At 41.2% G+C, this 16,985-nt stretch overlaps 1 protein-coding gene across 3 annotated transcripts in view; it reads right to left on the reverse strand.

Annotated features, from left to right (window-relative positions):
- The window catches only part of GOLM2 (golgi membrane protein 2), a 126,141-nt gene that overhangs the window by 25,216 nt on the left and 83,940 nt on the right, over window positions 1–16,985 (reverse strand). For all 3 annotated transcript variants that reach the window (XM_055276874.2, XM_055276873.2, XM_055276872.2), the window contains exons 7-8: window positions 11,667–11,765; window positions 10,162–10,332 (exon numbers count right to left, since the gene is read on the reverse strand). In XM_055276874.2, coding sequence (XP_055132849.1) covers window positions 10,162–10,332; window positions 11,667–11,765 — 270 coding nt within the window. The remainder of the gene's footprint in view (window positions 1–10,161; window positions 10,333–11,666; window positions 11,766–16,985) is intronic.

The raw sequence follows: 16,985 nt of genomic DNA on the forward strand, positions 1-16,985 counted from the left end.
TAGCTGGAACTACAGGCGCCCGCCACCATGCCTGGCTAATTTTTTGTATTTTTTTTAGTAGAGACGGGGCTTCACCGTGTTACCCAGGATGGTCTCGATCTCCCGACTTCATGATCTGCCCGCCTCGGCCTCTCAAAGTGCTGGGATTACAGGCGTGAGCCACCACGCCTGGCTGGTCTTTCCAATTCACTTGACTTTTCCTTTTCTTTTTTTTTTTGAGACAGAGTCTCGCTCTGTCACCCAGGCTGGAGTGCAGTGGCGTGATCTCGGCTCACTGCAAGCTCCACCTCCCAGGCTCATGCCATTCTCCTGCCTCAGCCTCCCGAGTAGCTGGGACTACAAGTGCCCGCCACCACGCCCGGCCATTTTTTTTGTATTTTTAGTAGAGACGGGGTTTCACGGTGTTAGCCAGGATGGTCTCGATCTCCTGACCTCGTGATCCGCCCGCCGGCCTTCACTTGCCTTTTCAAAGAACCAGTTTTTGGTTTGCTTGATTTCATACAGTGACCCTGAATTAGTAATCAAGCTAAACTCTCATTGACTTTTGCCAGTCTCTTTTGAGGGAAGGGGGGAACTTTTGATACCTATTCAACTTATTTAATGATTATTGGTTTATTCAAGTTTTCAAATCTTCATGAGCCAATTTAGGTAACTAATAATTGCCACAGTTTGAATGTGTCCTCTCCAAAATTCATGTTGCAGCTTAATCCCTACTGTGGTGGTATTAAGAGATAGGGCCTTTGGGAGGTGATTAGGCCATTAGGGCTCCACTCCTATAAATGGGATGAGGGACCTTAGAAAAGGGGGCTGAGCGCGGTGGCTCACGCCTGTAATCCCAGCACTTTGGGAGGCTGAGGCGGGCGGATCACCTGAGGTTAGGAGTATGAGACCAGCCCAACCAACATGGAGAAACCCCGTCTCTACTAAAAATATAACATTAGCCAGGCATGGTGGTGCATGCCTGTAATCCCAGCTACTTGGGAGGCTGAGGCAGGAGAATCACTTGAACCCGGGAGGTGGAGGTTGCAGTGAGCCGAGATCGTGCCATTGCACTCCAGCCTGGGCAACAAGAGTGAAACTCCATCTCAAAAAAAAAAAAAAATTCTATATGTAAAGGAAGATCAGGTATTCTGTGATACACTAACTTGCCTCTCCAATGTTGCTTGGGAGAATGATTAATAACCACTGTTAAATAAATGAAACCCTGCTGCTATACAGAAAAGCCAATATGAGAAGCAATTTGCTCAACAATCACTCCCTACTGTTTGGAGTAGCCACCTTCATGACTTTCCATATGGGAGCTGACATTTGAAGTAAATTCTTATCTCTATTCAAAGCATCTAAATACAAATGGTATGTCCCTCCTAGCTGGCAAACATGTGGGCCACGCCTGGATTTTCAGTTTCAACTATTTTGGAAGATGTCTATTTCTTTGAAGTATCCCTAAACTATATTTTGTGTCACCACATAGCCTACATTCTAAAGTTTAAATTAAACTAACCCAAATACATCTTCCAAATATGGTGAAACATACCCCAAAATGTTCTAGCCAATTTTGCATGATGTGGTAATACAAAATTAAATTTATAAAAATATGCAGCTCTTTATAAATATATCAATATAAGTATGATATATTAAGCTATAAAACAAAAATACTAAGTTAAAGCTGCCAAAAAATTTGTAGTGAGGTCAAGAATGGTGGCTCATGCCTGTAATCCCAGCACTTTGGGACGTTGAGGTGGGAGGACTGCTTGAGCTCAGGAGTTTGAGACCAGCCTGAGCAACGTGGTGAAACTCTGTCTCTGCAAAAATACAAAAATTAGCCAGGCATGGTGACGCACACCTGTAGTCCCAGCTATTCAGGAGGCTGAGGTGGGAAGATCCCTTGAGCCCAAGGAGGTCAAGGTTGTAGTGAGCTATGAACATGCCAATGCAGTATAACCTGGGTGAGACAGTGAGACCCTGTCTCAAAAAACAAAACAAAACAAAAATTGTGGTGATAACTATATAAAGTCTAAGGACTTCCCCTCCTTTTCTGATAGTGTCTTCAATAAAATTTTCAACTTTTTTCTAACAGCATGTTATTTTGTACCTACATAGTATCAGGTGCTTTTATTTTTTATTTACTTATTTATTTATTTGAGACAGGGTCTCACTCTGTTGTCTAAGCTGGAGTGCAGTGGCATGATCATGGCTCACTGCAACCTCTGCTTCCCAGATTCAAGTAATCCTCCCACTCACCCTTCTGAGTAGCTGAGACTACAGGCGTGCACCATCACACCTGGCTAATTTTGTATTTTCAGTAGAGACAGGGTTTCGCCATGTTGGCCAGGCTGCTCTCAAACTCCTGGCCTCAAGTGATCCACCTGCCTCAGCCTCCAAAAGTGCTGGGATTACAGGTGTGTGCCACTGTGCCCGGCCACATTGAAACTTTTGAGAATAATGATTTAGATATATATATATATATACTATATATATATATATATACAGTATATACAAATTTGACAAGTGTTAAATGAAAGAGAAAAATTGTAAGTCAAAAAAGAAGAAAATTATAAAGCAAAACTGTACTTAAAAATGCATTTTCAGGCTGGGCATGGTGGCTCACGCCTGTAATCCCAGCATTTTGGGAGGCCGAGGTGGGCGGATCACGAGGTCAGGAGATCGAGACCATCCTGGCTAACACAGTGAAACACCATCTCTACTAAAAAAAATATAAAAAATTAGCCAGGTGTGGTGGCAGGCGCCTGTAGTCCCAGCTACTCGGGAGGCTGAGGCAGGAGAATGGCGTGAACCCGGGAGGCGGAGCTTGCAGTGAGCTGAGATCGCGCCACTGCACTCCAGCCTAGGCGACAGAGCAAGACTCCGTCTAAAAAAAAAAATGAATTTTCATTGGGCTCAGTGATGCATGCCTATAAATCCCAGCTACTCAGGAGGCTAAGGCAGGAGGATGATTTGAGCCCAGGAGTTTGAATCCAGCCCGGCAGCATAGCAAGACCCTGTCTCTCTCTCTCTCTCTCTTTTTTTCTTTTGAGACAAGGTCTTGCTCTGTTGCCCAGGCTGGAGTGCAGTGGCACGATCATGGCTTACTGCAGCCTCTAACTCCTGGGCTTAAACAACCCTGCTAACTCAGCCACCCAATGAGGTGGGGCTACAGGAGCACGCCTCCATGCCCAGCTAATTTTTGTATCTTTTGTAGAGACGGGGGTTCACCATGTTGCCCAGGCTGGTCTTGAACTCCTGGGCTCAAGTGATCCATCTGCCTCGGCCTCCCAGTGTTAGGATTACAGGCATGGGCCACTGTGCCAGGCCACCTGTCTCTTAAATAACTAAAATAAAATAAATTTTTCTTATAACTAAATAGTTTTTACTCTATGGAAAGCAAAGCTGAATAAACACAAGAATACTAATGATTTTTTTTTTTTTTTTGAGACAGGGTCTTGCTCTGTTGCCCAGGCTGGAGTGCAGTGGCGCAATCTTGGCTTACTGCAACCTCCGCCTCCCAGGTTCAAGATTATTGTGCCTCAGCCTCCCGAGTAGCTGGAATTACAGGCATGCACCAACAAGCCCTGCTAATTTTTGTATTTTTAGTAGAGATGGGGTTTTACCATATTGGCCAGGTGGGAGAATCACTTGAACCCAGGAGGCAGAGGTTCTAGTGAGCTGAGATTGTGCCACTGTACTCCAGCCCGGGCAACAGAGCAAGACTCCAACTCAAAAAAAAAAAAAAAAAAAAAAAAGAACAGTATATTTATGTTCAGATAGAATAAAAGAAATGATTTTTATAAAAGAAATGATCTTCTATAAGAGAAATGAAAATCATCATAAGAGTCTAGATAGATATGCTTGAATATATACAAATAAAGATCTTTTGTGTCAAGTTGTATAAAGTTGCATGGTACAAGATCAACACACACAAAAATCAGTCATATTTCTTTTTTTTTTTTTTCCTTGAGAGAGTGTCTCACTCTGTCACCCAGGCTGGAGTGTAGTATCGCGATCTTGGCTCACTGCAACCTCCACCTCCTGGTGCAAGCGATTTTCATGTCTCAGCCTCCCGAGTAGCTGGGATTACAGGCATTTGCCACTGCACCCGGATAATTTTTGTATTTTAGTAGAGACGAGGTTTCACCATGTTGGCCGGGCTGGTCTCGAACTCCTGACCTCAGATGATCCACCCACCTCAGTCTCCCAAATGCTAGGATTACAGGCATGAGCCACCAGGCCAGGCCAAAAATCAGTCATATTTATATGCACTATCAAGAAGTCTAAAAGGAAAATTAAGAAAACAGTTCGATTTACAATGACATCAAAATAATAAAATGCTTAGGAATATATTTAACCAAGGCAGCACAAGACTTGTGCACTAAAAGCTACAAAACATTGCTGAAAGGAATTAAAGATGACCTAAATAAATGGAAAGACATCCCATATTTATGGATTGAAAGACCTGATATTGTTAAGATAGTAGTGCTCCAAAGTGATCTACAGATTCAATGCAATTCCTTTAATTTTTTTTTTTTTTTTTCAGACAAGGTCTTGCTCTGCTGCCCAGGCTGGAATGCAGTGGCACAATCTCAGAACCTCAGCTCCCTGCAGCCTCTGCCTCCTGGGCTCAAGCGATCCTCCCACCTCAGCTTCCCAAGTAATGGGGACTACAGGTGCATGCCACCACATGTGGCTAGTTTTTGTATTTTTTGTAGAGACAGGGTTTTGCCATGTTGCCCAGGCTGGTATCAAACTTCTGGGCTCCAGTGATCCGCTTGCCTCAGCCTCCCAAAGTGCTGGGATTACAGGCATGGGCCACCGCACTCGGCTAATTTTTTATTTTTATTTTTTCAGAGACAGGGCTCACTTTGTCACTCAAGCTGGAGTGCAGTGGAACAATCATAGCTCACCATAACCTTGAACTCCTGGGCTCAAGCAATCCTCCCACCTCAGCATCCACAGTAGCAGAGGCTACGGGCTTGTGCCACCACGCCTGGCTAATTTTTAAATTTTTTGTAGAGATAGGGTCTTGCTACGTTGCCCAGGCTGGTCTTGAACTCCTGGCCTCATGTGATCCTCCTGCCTTGGCCCCACAAAATGCTGGAATTACAGGTGTGAGCTACTGTGCCTAGCCACAATTCCTTTTAAAATATCACTGCCTTTTTAGTAGAAATGGAAAAGCAGATCCTACAATAAAATTACAAGGGATCATGAAGAGCTAAAATAATCTTAAAGACAAACAAAGTTGAAGGACTCATAATTCACAATTTCAAAACTTACTACAAAGTTATAGCAATGAAAATAGTATGATACTGGCATAAAGAGAGACATATAGATAAATGTGACAGAACTTATAATTTAGAAATAAACCCATATATTTGTGGTCAATAGATTTTTGAGAAGGATACCAAGATTGTTCAATGGGAAATGAAGAGTCTTTTCAATAAATGTTGCTGGGACAACTGGTATCCACATACAAAAGGAATAAGTTAGACCTTACCTCAAATCATATACAAAAACTAACTTTAAATGGATGAAAGACCTAAATATAACAGCTAAACCTATGAAAGTCTTAGAAGAAAACACAGGGGGAAATCTTCATGACCATGATTTTGGCACTGGTTTCTTAGATATGATACTCAAAGTATGAACAAAAACCAAAAATAGATAAATTGGACCTCATCAAAATTAAAAACTTTTGTGCATGAAAGGACACTATCAAGAATGAAAAGACAACCCATAGACTGTGCAAAAATATTTGCAAATCATACACCTGATTAGGGTCTAGTAACCAGAATACATTTTCAAAAACCTCTTAAAACTCAACAACCAAGACAAATAACCCAACGTAAAAATGGGCAAAGGGCTGGGCCCAGTGGCTCGTACCTATAATCCCAGTGCTTTTGGGAGGCCAAGATGGGAGGATTGTTTGAGGCCAGGAGTTGGAGACTAGCCAGGGCAAGACAGCAAGACCCCATCTCCACAAAAGCTAAAAAATAAATACATACACTAGCCAGGCATGGTAGGATATGCTTGTAGCCACAGCTACTAGGTGAGGCTGAGGCAGGAGGATTACTTGAGCCTAGGAGTTTGAGGCTGCAGTGAACTATGACTGTGCCACTGAACTCTGGCCTGGGTGACAAAGCTAGATTCTGTCTCTAAAAGTAAATTTTAAAAAAGGACAAAGGTCTTGAAAGAACAGTTCTCCAAAGAGGATATACAAATGGCCAAAAAGGACACAGAAAAGGTGCTCAATGTCATTAGTGAAATGCAAATAAAAACCACAAGGAAATATCACTTCATATGTACTACATGGTAGAAGGAATGAATGAAAGTTGGGGAGGGGGAAGGAAGGAAGGAAGGAAGGAAGCAAGGAAGGGAGGGAGGGAGAGAGGGAGGGGATGTGGAGAAATTGGAACTCTTATATGTTGCTGGTGGGAATGTAAAATGGTACAGCTGTTGTGGAAAATGGTTTGGCAGTTCCTCAAAAAGCTAAACATAGAACTATCATATGACTCAGCAGTTTCACACCTAGGTACATAGCCAAAAGAATTAAAAACAAGTGTTTAAAAAACTTGTACATAAATGTTCATAGAAGCACTATTCGATAGCCAAAATGTAGAAACAACCCATATATACATCAACAGATGAATAAACAAAATGTATCCATACAACTGAATATTATCCAGCCATAAAAAGAAATAAAATACTGATACATGCTACATGCTACAACATGGTCGAACTTTGGAAAAATTATGCTAAATAAAAGAAGCCAGACACAAAAGGCCACATACTGTATGATTTTTTTTTTTTTTTAAGATGCAGTTTCGTTCTGTTGCCAGGCTAGAGTGTAGTGGCGTGATCTCAGCTCACTGCAACCTCCAACTCCCTGGTTCGAGTGATTCTCCTGCCTCAGCCTCCCAAGTAGCTTGGCTAACACGCACGTGCCACCACGCCCAGCTAATTTTTGTATTTTTTTTTTTGAGACGGAGTCTTGCTCTGTCGCCCAGGCTGGAGTGCAGTGGTGTGATCTCAGCTCACTGCAAGCTCCGCCTCCTGGGTTCACACCATTTTCCTGCCTCAGCCTCCCGAGTAGCTGGGACTACAGGTGCCCACCACCACGCCCGGCTAATTTTTTTGTATTTTTAGTAGAAACGGGGTTTCAGCATGTTAGCCAGGATGGCTCGAACTCCTGACCTCGTGATCTGCCTGCCTCAGCCTCCCAAAGTGCTGGGATTACAGGCTTGAGCCACCGTGCCCGGCCTAATTTTTGTATTTTTAGTAGAGATGGGATTTCACCATGTTGGCCAGGATGGTCTCGATCTCCTGACCTTGTGATCCACCCGCCTCGGCCTTTCAAAGTACTGAGATTACAGGCATGAGCCACCGCGCCTGGCCGTATGATTCCTTTTATATGAAATATCCAGAATAGGTGACTCCACAGACAGAGAGAAAAAAGCAAATTAGCGGTTGCCAAGTGCTGTGGGTAGGAAAGTACAGAGTTTTGTTTCAGGGTGATGAAAATATTCTGGAACTAGAGTGGTGATAGTTTGTACAACTTTGTGAATGCGCTAAATGCCACTGAATAGTACATTTTGGTGAATTTTACATGTAACTTACCAAAACAAAAAATTATTTTAATTAAAAAAACTTTTGCATGATAAAGCATAAGAAAGTCTTGTATCAGGAACGACAATATAAGAGGAAAACTGTGATAAATCTGAATTATCTATAAAGATTTGATATGGGGCTGGGCAATGGTGGCTCATGCTTGTAATCCCAGCATTTTGGGAGGCTGAGGCGGGAGGATCACATGAGCACAGGAGTTCAATACCAGTCTGGACAACAGAACGAGACCTCATCTTTGTTTAAAAAATTTAAAAATTAGCCAGGTGTGATGGCACATGCCTGTGGTCTCAGCTACTGAGGAGGGTGAGAAGGGAGGATCATTTGAACCCAAGAAGTCAAGGCTGCAGTGAGCCACAACTGCACCACTGCACTCCAAGCCTGGGTGATAGAGTGAGACCTTGTCTTAAAAAAAGAAAAGAAAAAGAAAAAGAGTTGATACAAATAAATAGAACCAATCTACAAAGTTCTCAGGCTAAGTGGTCAAAACTGATGCACAGATTATATACCAAGAAATAATTACAATAAAATTACTCACATAAATATAGGCCACCAGAATAAATGATTATTAAAACATTTTTAAGGAAGCGTTATATTCTAAATACCTTATAAAAACGATAAAAATCAATGTGGCCAGGCCACAGAGAAACCCCTAAACTTAAACAACTCCAGTGACACTTTAACACCGCATGTTCTCACTCATAGGTGGGAATTGAACAATGAGAACACACGGACACAGGAAGGGGAACATCACACTCCGGTGACTGTTGTGGGGTGGGGGGAGAGGGGAGGGACAGCATTAGGAGATATACCTAATGCTAAATGACGAGTTAATGGGTGCAGCACACCAACATGGCACATGGATACATATGTAACAAACCTGCACATTGTGCACATGTACCCTAAAACTTAAAGTATAATTAAAAAAAAAAACTGTTCTAGAGAACAATCTGACACTATTTAACAGGTGCAATAAAGCTAGTCAAGTGCTTTGACCCAGTAATTTCATTCTGAGGACTATACTTTTAAAGGAACACGCAAAGTAGGAAGAACAGGAAATAACTGGGAAAAAAATAGTAACAATCATGACAGCTACAATGAGAAAATACGAAATGATCTAAACAATAAGAGAGGAGACCTAAGTAAACTGTTATTATTGCCTAAGCACAATAGAATATATGTATATGTATATATATGTATACATATATTCTGTATATATGTATACATATATATACACTTAAGAAAATCTTAAGTGATCAAATTAAGATATTTTATTTGTTATGCTCTTACTGTACACCTCTTCTTGTTGAGATGTAAGTTTTCAGGCCAATCCCCCAACCCAATTTTGAGGAAATATTTTTTCATTATATTTAAAATGTTAGCTAAATCTTTGTAATAAAAATGTTTTTCACACAATACTTTGGTCAAGATACACAGACATGCTTTAAAATATCAAGGAATTTCCTATTTGAAGAAAAAAGAAAGGAAAGCCAATTAAATTAATGCAAACTATACATTCATATATATGAACAAATTTGAACAACTGTTACAAGACCAACAAAAATACCTTGAATAGGCCGGGTACGGTGAATCACGCCTGTAATCCCAGCACTTTGTGAGGCTAAGGCGGGAGGATCGCTTCAGCCCAGGAGTTCAAGACCAGCCTGGGCAACAAAGCAAGACCCCGTCTCAAAAAATAAATAAATAAAAATAAAGAAATAAAGTAAAATACCTTGAATAAATTCACAAATATAACATTGTTCAATTATTAGCTTACATGCAACCCTTCTACAAATAACTGCCTAACCAGTGCTCTGCACAGTTGCTGCCATAGACAGAAGCCATCATAAAAACCAAAGGCTTGACCTTACTCCTGGTGACTGATAAAAATTAAAAATAAATAAATCAACCAAAGACAAACTGAAGCTTTTAGAGATTCTGTCTATTCAGAATTGAAGGTAAGAAGATGCCATGAAAAGCAGAACCAGTGAAAAGCACAGTTTAAGGAAGCTGATCTAAGGGACACTCTCCTGCCTCAAATTCTACTACTAGAATTTTTTCTTATACTTCTAACATCTAAATGAGGAAAATGCAATTGCAGGGAATGGAGTAGGAAGCAGTATTGAGCAATCTACTAAGGCAATCTCCCCAGAGTGTATGTTTCTCCCAGAATGTTCCATTTTTCAAAACTATTTCTCTTCTCCCTAATCAAAGTTTTCATTTGTTAGCCTATCAAAATATATTTTTTCTCATTTCTCCAAAAAAGTTTATATTTATAAGAACTAATCGCATTTTTTAAAAAAGTCAACTCACCTGAAATTTATTATTTAACAATGGAGAACATGAGAACCTTTTTAAAGTTTTCTTTAAAATAGTATCTATCCATTTAAAACCTATATTTCCTTTAAATTTTGACACTTTCATACCTTCTCTTTAAATACATATAACTTCACTATACATTTATTAGAGAGCAGAATAATGAAGACCTTAATTCATATTACATTTAAAGAAATATTTTTAGCATAATATTCATCAATTGATTCTTACTTTGCTTCAATTTATGGAAATCACTGACTCTATCCTTGGTAGCCTGCTTTAGTATATCTGTTTGAATTCTGGGTTCACTGTCCAAGTTTGAGCCTGGAATTAAACGCTGAAGAGGACTGGAAGGATTCTGTTTTGAAGTACCGGGGTTTCCATGGTGGTTTACGTGTGAATCTGTGGCATAAAAACATCAAATTAAAAGAATATAATTTAATTTAATCTTTTAAAGATGAATTTCACAAGATCTGCTTTAGAAAGCTAAGACACACTACACACTATTGTTTAACATTGGGTAGTCGCAAAGCTTTTTTTTTTTTTTTTAAGGTTTATTCTCATTTCTTTAATCAAATATTATAACCAATGTGATTTTAGCTGTGGGAAGTTTACTGATCATTCCCAGGTGAGTATCTCCACTAATGGCCATAAACTTATTCACCAAAAAGATATACAGTAGAAATCCATAGATTAATATAGCAATGATACCCATATCTTTTCCTCCCTCCAAATTCCATATCACTATCAGAAATCTCCAAAATCCAGTAAGGCTTTCGAAATTTCTACTCTCTAAAGTCATCTTCATCTATACAGTGACTCACAAGTGTTGACTCTTGATTCTTTCTTAGCATTATCTACTGGATACCACCTCTCTTTCCCCCACCTCCCTTTTTATCCTCAGCAATGACTTTAATTTTGGATCCAAAACATCCTATGCCACTCTGACCTTTTTCCTTTCCATCATCTCCTTTAAGCAGGTCTCTTCAATCATATCTACTCTCATTTTAGGGAAATGTTCTATAAAATGGAATGAGTGTTCAGAAATAAACAAATACATTCATAAGTACGAAGTAAAGAGTTTAATATAGGTAGGCACTATAATTTATAGAAGGCCTCTATGAGATAAATTTGAACACATTTTGAAGAAGCTAAACCTGTATAGCAGGCAGAGGGGAAAGGGAATGTAGCTCAGAGTGGCATAATAAATAATTCTTCTGTTCTTTTTTTTTTTTTTTTTTGAGACGGAGTCTCGCTCTGTCGCCCAGGCTGGAGTGCAGTGGCGCAGTCTCGGCTCACTGCAAGCTCCGCCTCCTGGGTTCACGCCATTCTCCTGCCTCAGCCTCTCCGAGTAGCTGGGACTACAGGCGCCCACCACCACGCCCGGCTAATTTTTTGTATTTTTAGTAGAGACGGGGTTTCATCGTGGTCTTGATCTCCTGACCTCGTGATCCCCCCGCCTCGGTCTCCCAAAGTGCTGGGATTACAAGCGTGAGCCACCGCGCCCGGCCAATTCTTCTGTTCTTAAGAAAAAGACTGTAACAATCCACCAGATAAAGTGAAGTTTCAGATTATTATTTCTCTCTGAGCTTTTACTAGTCTAAAAAAAAATAACATTACCTCAAAGAATAAATGCTATTTCACTATACTGCTAAGTGATATATTTTATACACTGTATAACTGTACATGACTAGTAAGGTGGTTTCAAATGGAATTATAAGCATAAGACTTCATACCTGGAGGCATATTTGGGGAGAGAGGTTGTCCAGTTGGAAGATGGGAGATTGCTTGATGACTTTCACGTTGAGAAACTGAAATAGGAGGCTTCCTTAAAGCTACAAGAAAAAAAAAAAAAAAATCCATATTATTCCCATTGATACTATGATTTCTAAAAAAAAAAAAAACCACGTGAATCAACTTACACTGCACTAATTCTATGATGTTTATTCTAATTTTGTAATCCTTATAGTTGGTATGCTAATTTATTTACAGTTACTAATTGATACACTGTACCTGTACCATCCATCACAGATTTTTTTTTTTGGGGGGGAGACAGAGTCTTGCTCTGTCTCCCAGGCTGGAGTGCAATAGCATAATCTTGGCTCACTGCAACCTCTGCCTCCTGCGTTCCAGCGATTCTCCCTGCCTCAGCCTCTGGGGTAGCTAGGATTACAGGCGCTCGCCACCACGCCCGGGTAAGTTTTGTATTTTCAGTAGAGATGGGGTTTCGCCATGTTGGCCAGGCTGGTCTCGAACTCCGGATCTCAGGTGATCTGCTTCCCTCAGCCTCCCAAAGTGCTGGGATTACAGGTGTGAGCCACCGCGCCCAGCCCCATCACAGATTTTTTTGACCAATAAATCTGACCAGAATATAAGCTCCATGACAGTACAAACTGTCTTCTTCACCACTATATCCCCAACATCTAGAACAGTGCCTAGCATGGAAGAGAAGTTCAACAAAGATTTGATGAATTAATAAAATGGACTAGGTGCGGTGGCTCACGCCTGTAATCCCAGCACTTTGGGAAGCTGAGGTGGGCAGATTACAAGGTCAGGAGTTCAAGACCAGCTTGGCCAACAAGGTGAAACCCCATCTCTACTAAAAATACAAAAAATTAACCGGGCGTGGTGGTGTGTGTCTACAATCCCAGCTACTTAGGAGGTTGAGACAGGAGAATCGCTTGAATCTGGGAGGCGGAAGTTGCAGTGAGCTGAGATTGTGCCATTGCACTGCAACCTGGGTGACAGAGTGAGACTTCATCTCAAATAAATAAATAAATAAAATGAATCTCTTCAGATACAGTGATCTTCAACAGTGAGACCTTTTTATATGCATAGCACAAATAAAAATTGACACAAGTTAGGTAAGGTATTAAGAATATGTTATTCTTAGTTGCTCAGATTTTCTTTTATTTATTTGCTCAGATTTTCTTTTCTTTTATTTATTTATTTATTTTGAGACAGAGTCTTGCTCTGTCGCCCAGCTTGGCCAACAAGGTGAAACCCCATCTCTACTAAAAATACAAAAAATTAGCCGGGAGTGGTGGTGCGTGTCTGTAATCTCAGCTACTTAGGAGGCTGAGACAGAAGAATTGCTTGAACCTGGGAGGCAGAGGTTGCAGTGAGCTGAGATCATGCCACTGCACTGCGGCCTGGGCGATAAGAGTGAAACTCTATCTCAAAAAAAAAAAAAAAAAAAAAAAAAAAGGCCTGGCCCGGTGGCTCACGCCTATAATCCCAGCACTTTGGGAGGCCAAGGCAGGCGGATCACGACGTCAGGAAATCGAGACCATCCTGGCTAACACTGTGAAACCCCGTCTCTACTAAAAATACAAAAAAAGAATTAGCCAGGCGTGGTGGGTGGCGCCTGTAGTCCCAGCTACTCGGGAGGCTGAGGCAGGAGAATGGCGTGAACCCGGGACGCAGTGCTTGCAGTGAGCTGAGATCACACCACTGCACTCCAGCCTGGGTGACAGAGCAAGACTCCGTCTCAAAAAAATAAATAAATAAATAAATAATTAAAAAAAATATATATATATACTTTTTAATAACGTGTTCCTATAGAAAACTTGGAAAAATAGAAAAGCACAAAGAAATTGAAATTTAACTGTAGTACTACAACTTAAAGATAACCACTGTTATCATCTGGAGAGTATCTCTCTGGTGGGTTTTTTTTTTTTATTTCTGTACATTATACTGTATACCTTAAAATTAGGGTTATATCATATATACTATCTTAGAATCTTTTTTATTTGTATTTTACACATATGTTCCATGTCATTCCATTTTTCTCTACAGTATTACCAAATGATAGTGCTGAATCAAAACTCTCAATTTTATAGTTTTGGCTAGAGAGATCTGGGTAAAAAATTGCTACAAGGGGCCAGGAAAGGTGGCTCATGCCTGTAATTCCAGCACTTTGAAAGACCAAGGCATGTGAATCACTTGTGGCCAGAAGTTCGAGACCAGCCTGGCCAAAATAGCAAAACCCCACCTCTACTAAAAATACAAAAAATTTAGCCCAGCATGGTGGCACATGCCTGTAACTCTAGCTACTTGGGGGCCTGAGGCACCAGAATTGCTAGAACCTGGGAGGTGGAGGTTGCAATCAGCCAAGGTCGCGGCACTGCACTCCAGCCTGGGTTGCAGAGTCACAAGGATTATTTTTATTTTTTATTTTCTGAGACAGGGTTTTGCTCTGTTGCCCAAGCTGGAAGGCAATGGCACAATCATCGCTCATTGCAACTTCAACTTCCTGGGCTCAAGTGATCCTCCCAGCTCAGCCTCCCAAGTAGCTGGGACCACAGGCTTGTGCAACTACACTTGGCTGATATTTTATTTTTTGTAGAGATGAGGTCTTACTATGTGGTCCGGGCTGTTCTCAAACTCCTGGCCTCAAGCAATTCTCCCACCTTGGCCTCCCAAACTGCTGGGATTATAGACGTGAACCATCATGCCCAGCTCCCGAAAACTTTAGAGCCCCATAAACTGTAACAACTTAACTAGTCGGTGGATAGACTTTTACTAATGTAAGAAAAAGCAATGTGTATCCTGTAAACACTTTGATTTCTATGCTTTTTACTTTGCCTTTTGTTTACTTTCCTTTTTTTGTTTTCTTGAAAAATTCCTTTTAGAAAATCCCAGCCGTGGTTTTGTTGAACTAAGGGGAAAGGTATTTATTTATACCTAGGATAGAATAGTTAGAGGACTTCCCAGAGGCCAGAAGTAATAGTTATAAGCCCCATAAATATAAGCACCTGCTATATACCTAAAAAATTAAAAATTAAAAAAAGAGGTAATTATTATTGTTAGTCATACTGAAACAAACGATGATCTAGAAAAATGCTAGCTGACTTGGAGACAATTAAGAGTGTTAACCTTACCCTCCAATTTGTATAGGAGATACTTGTGTATACACATACAAGTATCTATTTTTTTTCCTCCACAAAAATGAGATTATGTTATACTTGCTTTCTTGTAACCTGTTTTCTTTTTAGTTTAAAAAATCACAGATACAGATTGGGCACAGTGTCTCATATCTGTAATCCCAATATTTTGGGAGGCCAAGGCAGGAAGATCATTTGAGCCCAGGGTACCTAGCAAGACTTTAAAAGTAAAAACAATTAGCTGGGTGGGGTGGCACACATCTATAATCCAGCTACTCAGGAGGCTGAGATGGGAGGATCACTTGAGCCCAGGAGGTTAGGGCTGCAGTGAGCCACCACTGCACTCCAGCCTGGGTGACAGAGGGAAACACTGTCTTAAAAACAAGAAACAACATAAGTATCTTTGTTTTTTTTTTTTTTTTTTTTTTTTTTGAGACGGAGTTTTGCTCTTGTTGCCCAGGCTGGAGTGCAATGGCGCGATCTCTGCTCACCACAACCTCTGCCTCCCAGGTTCAAGCGATTCTCCTGCCTCAGCCTTCCCAAGTAGCTGGGATTATAGGCATGCGCCAAGCCCGGCTAATTTTGTATTTTTAGTAGAGATGGGGTTTCTCCATGTGGGTCCACTGGTCTCGAACTCCTGATCTCAGGTGATCCGCCCACCTCGGCCTCCCAAAGTGCTGGGATTACAGGCGTGAGCCACTGCACCTGACCCAACATAGATATCTTTGTATGCCAATAAATACAGCTCAGCATCATCCTTTTCAGTGGCTACATATTACACTTTTATGGAATAACAAATTTAATGAACCCTCCCTATAAGATTTCCATGGTTTTTAATTTATCATTATAAACAATTTATGATGAGCATTCTTTTTTTTAACTTTTTTGAGAAGTCGTGCTGTGTTACTCAGGCTGGAGTGCATCAGTGTGATCACGGCTGACTGGAGCCCTGACCTCCCGGGCTCAAGCAGTCCTCCCACCTCAACCTCCTGACTAGCTGGGACCACAGGCATGCAACACTACACCTGGCTAATTAAAAAAATTTTTTTTTGTAGAGAGGAGGTCTCACTATGTTGTCCAGACTGGTCTTGGAACTCCCAGGCTCCAGCCATCTTCCTCTCCTGGCCTCCCAAAGTGCTGGGATTATAGGCATGAGCCACTGTGCCCAGCCTATAAATCTTCAGATAAGAAAGTACTAAGTCGAACAAATTAAGAATACTTCTCAAACAAATTAAGAAAAAACCTGTAACAAATGTGAGTTTGAAAACAATGAAAGTTTGGGGAAAATTAGACGCAGAGTAGACTGCAAACAATATCATGACAGTGATTTATGATATCAAAGCAACTCTCAGCCAGGTGGGGTGGCTCACGCCTGTAACCTCAGCACTTTGGGAGGCTGAGTTGGGCAGATCACGAGGTCAGGAGTTTGAAACCAGCCTGGTCAACATGGCGAAACCCCGTCCCTAACAATACAAAAATTAGCCGGGTGTGATGGTGTGTGCCTGTAATCCCAGCTATTCAGGAGGCTGAGGCAGGAGAATCGCTTGAACCCAGGAGGCGGAGGAGGTTGCAGTGAGCCGAGATAGCACCACTGCACTCTAGCCTGGGCAATGGAGGGAGACTCTGTCTCAAAAATAAATAAATAAATAAAAATAAATAAAGCAGCTCTCTTTATGTTTTAACCTGATCCTCTTCGTTGAAGACCAGAGAGCCAGGGGAAAAATATACAAGTCAAAAGGGAATATCATGCTGCTATCAGAAAATACCATTAATAGCTAGGCTGCTGATATGGTTTGGCTCTGTGTCCCCACCCAAATCTCATGCTGAATTGTAATCCCCAGTGTCGGAGGTGGGACCTGGTGAGAGGTGACTGGATCATGGAGGTGGTTTCTAATGGTTTAGCACCATCCCCATAGTGCTGTCTCGTGATAGAGTTCTCACGAGATCTAGTCCCCATAGTGCTGTCTCGTGATAGAGTTCTCACGAGATCTAGTTGTTTAAAAGTGTGTGGCACCTTCCCCTTTGCTTTCTTCCTCCTTCTCCGGCCATGGGAAGATGTGCTTGCTTCCCCTTCGCCTTCTGTCATGATTACAAGTGTCCTGAGGCCTCCTCAGAAGCAGATGCCTGTACAGACCGCAGAACCATGAGCTGATTAAACCTCTTTATTTA

This window comes from Symphalangus syndactylus, chromosome 5 (assembly GCF_028878055.3).
Source record: "Symphalangus syndactylus isolate Jambi chromosome 5, NHGRI_mSymSyn1-v2.1_pri, whole genome shotgun sequence".
NCBI classification, from domain to species: domain Eukaryota; kingdom Metazoa; phylum Chordata; class Mammalia; order Primates; family Hylobatidae; genus Symphalangus; species Symphalangus syndactylus.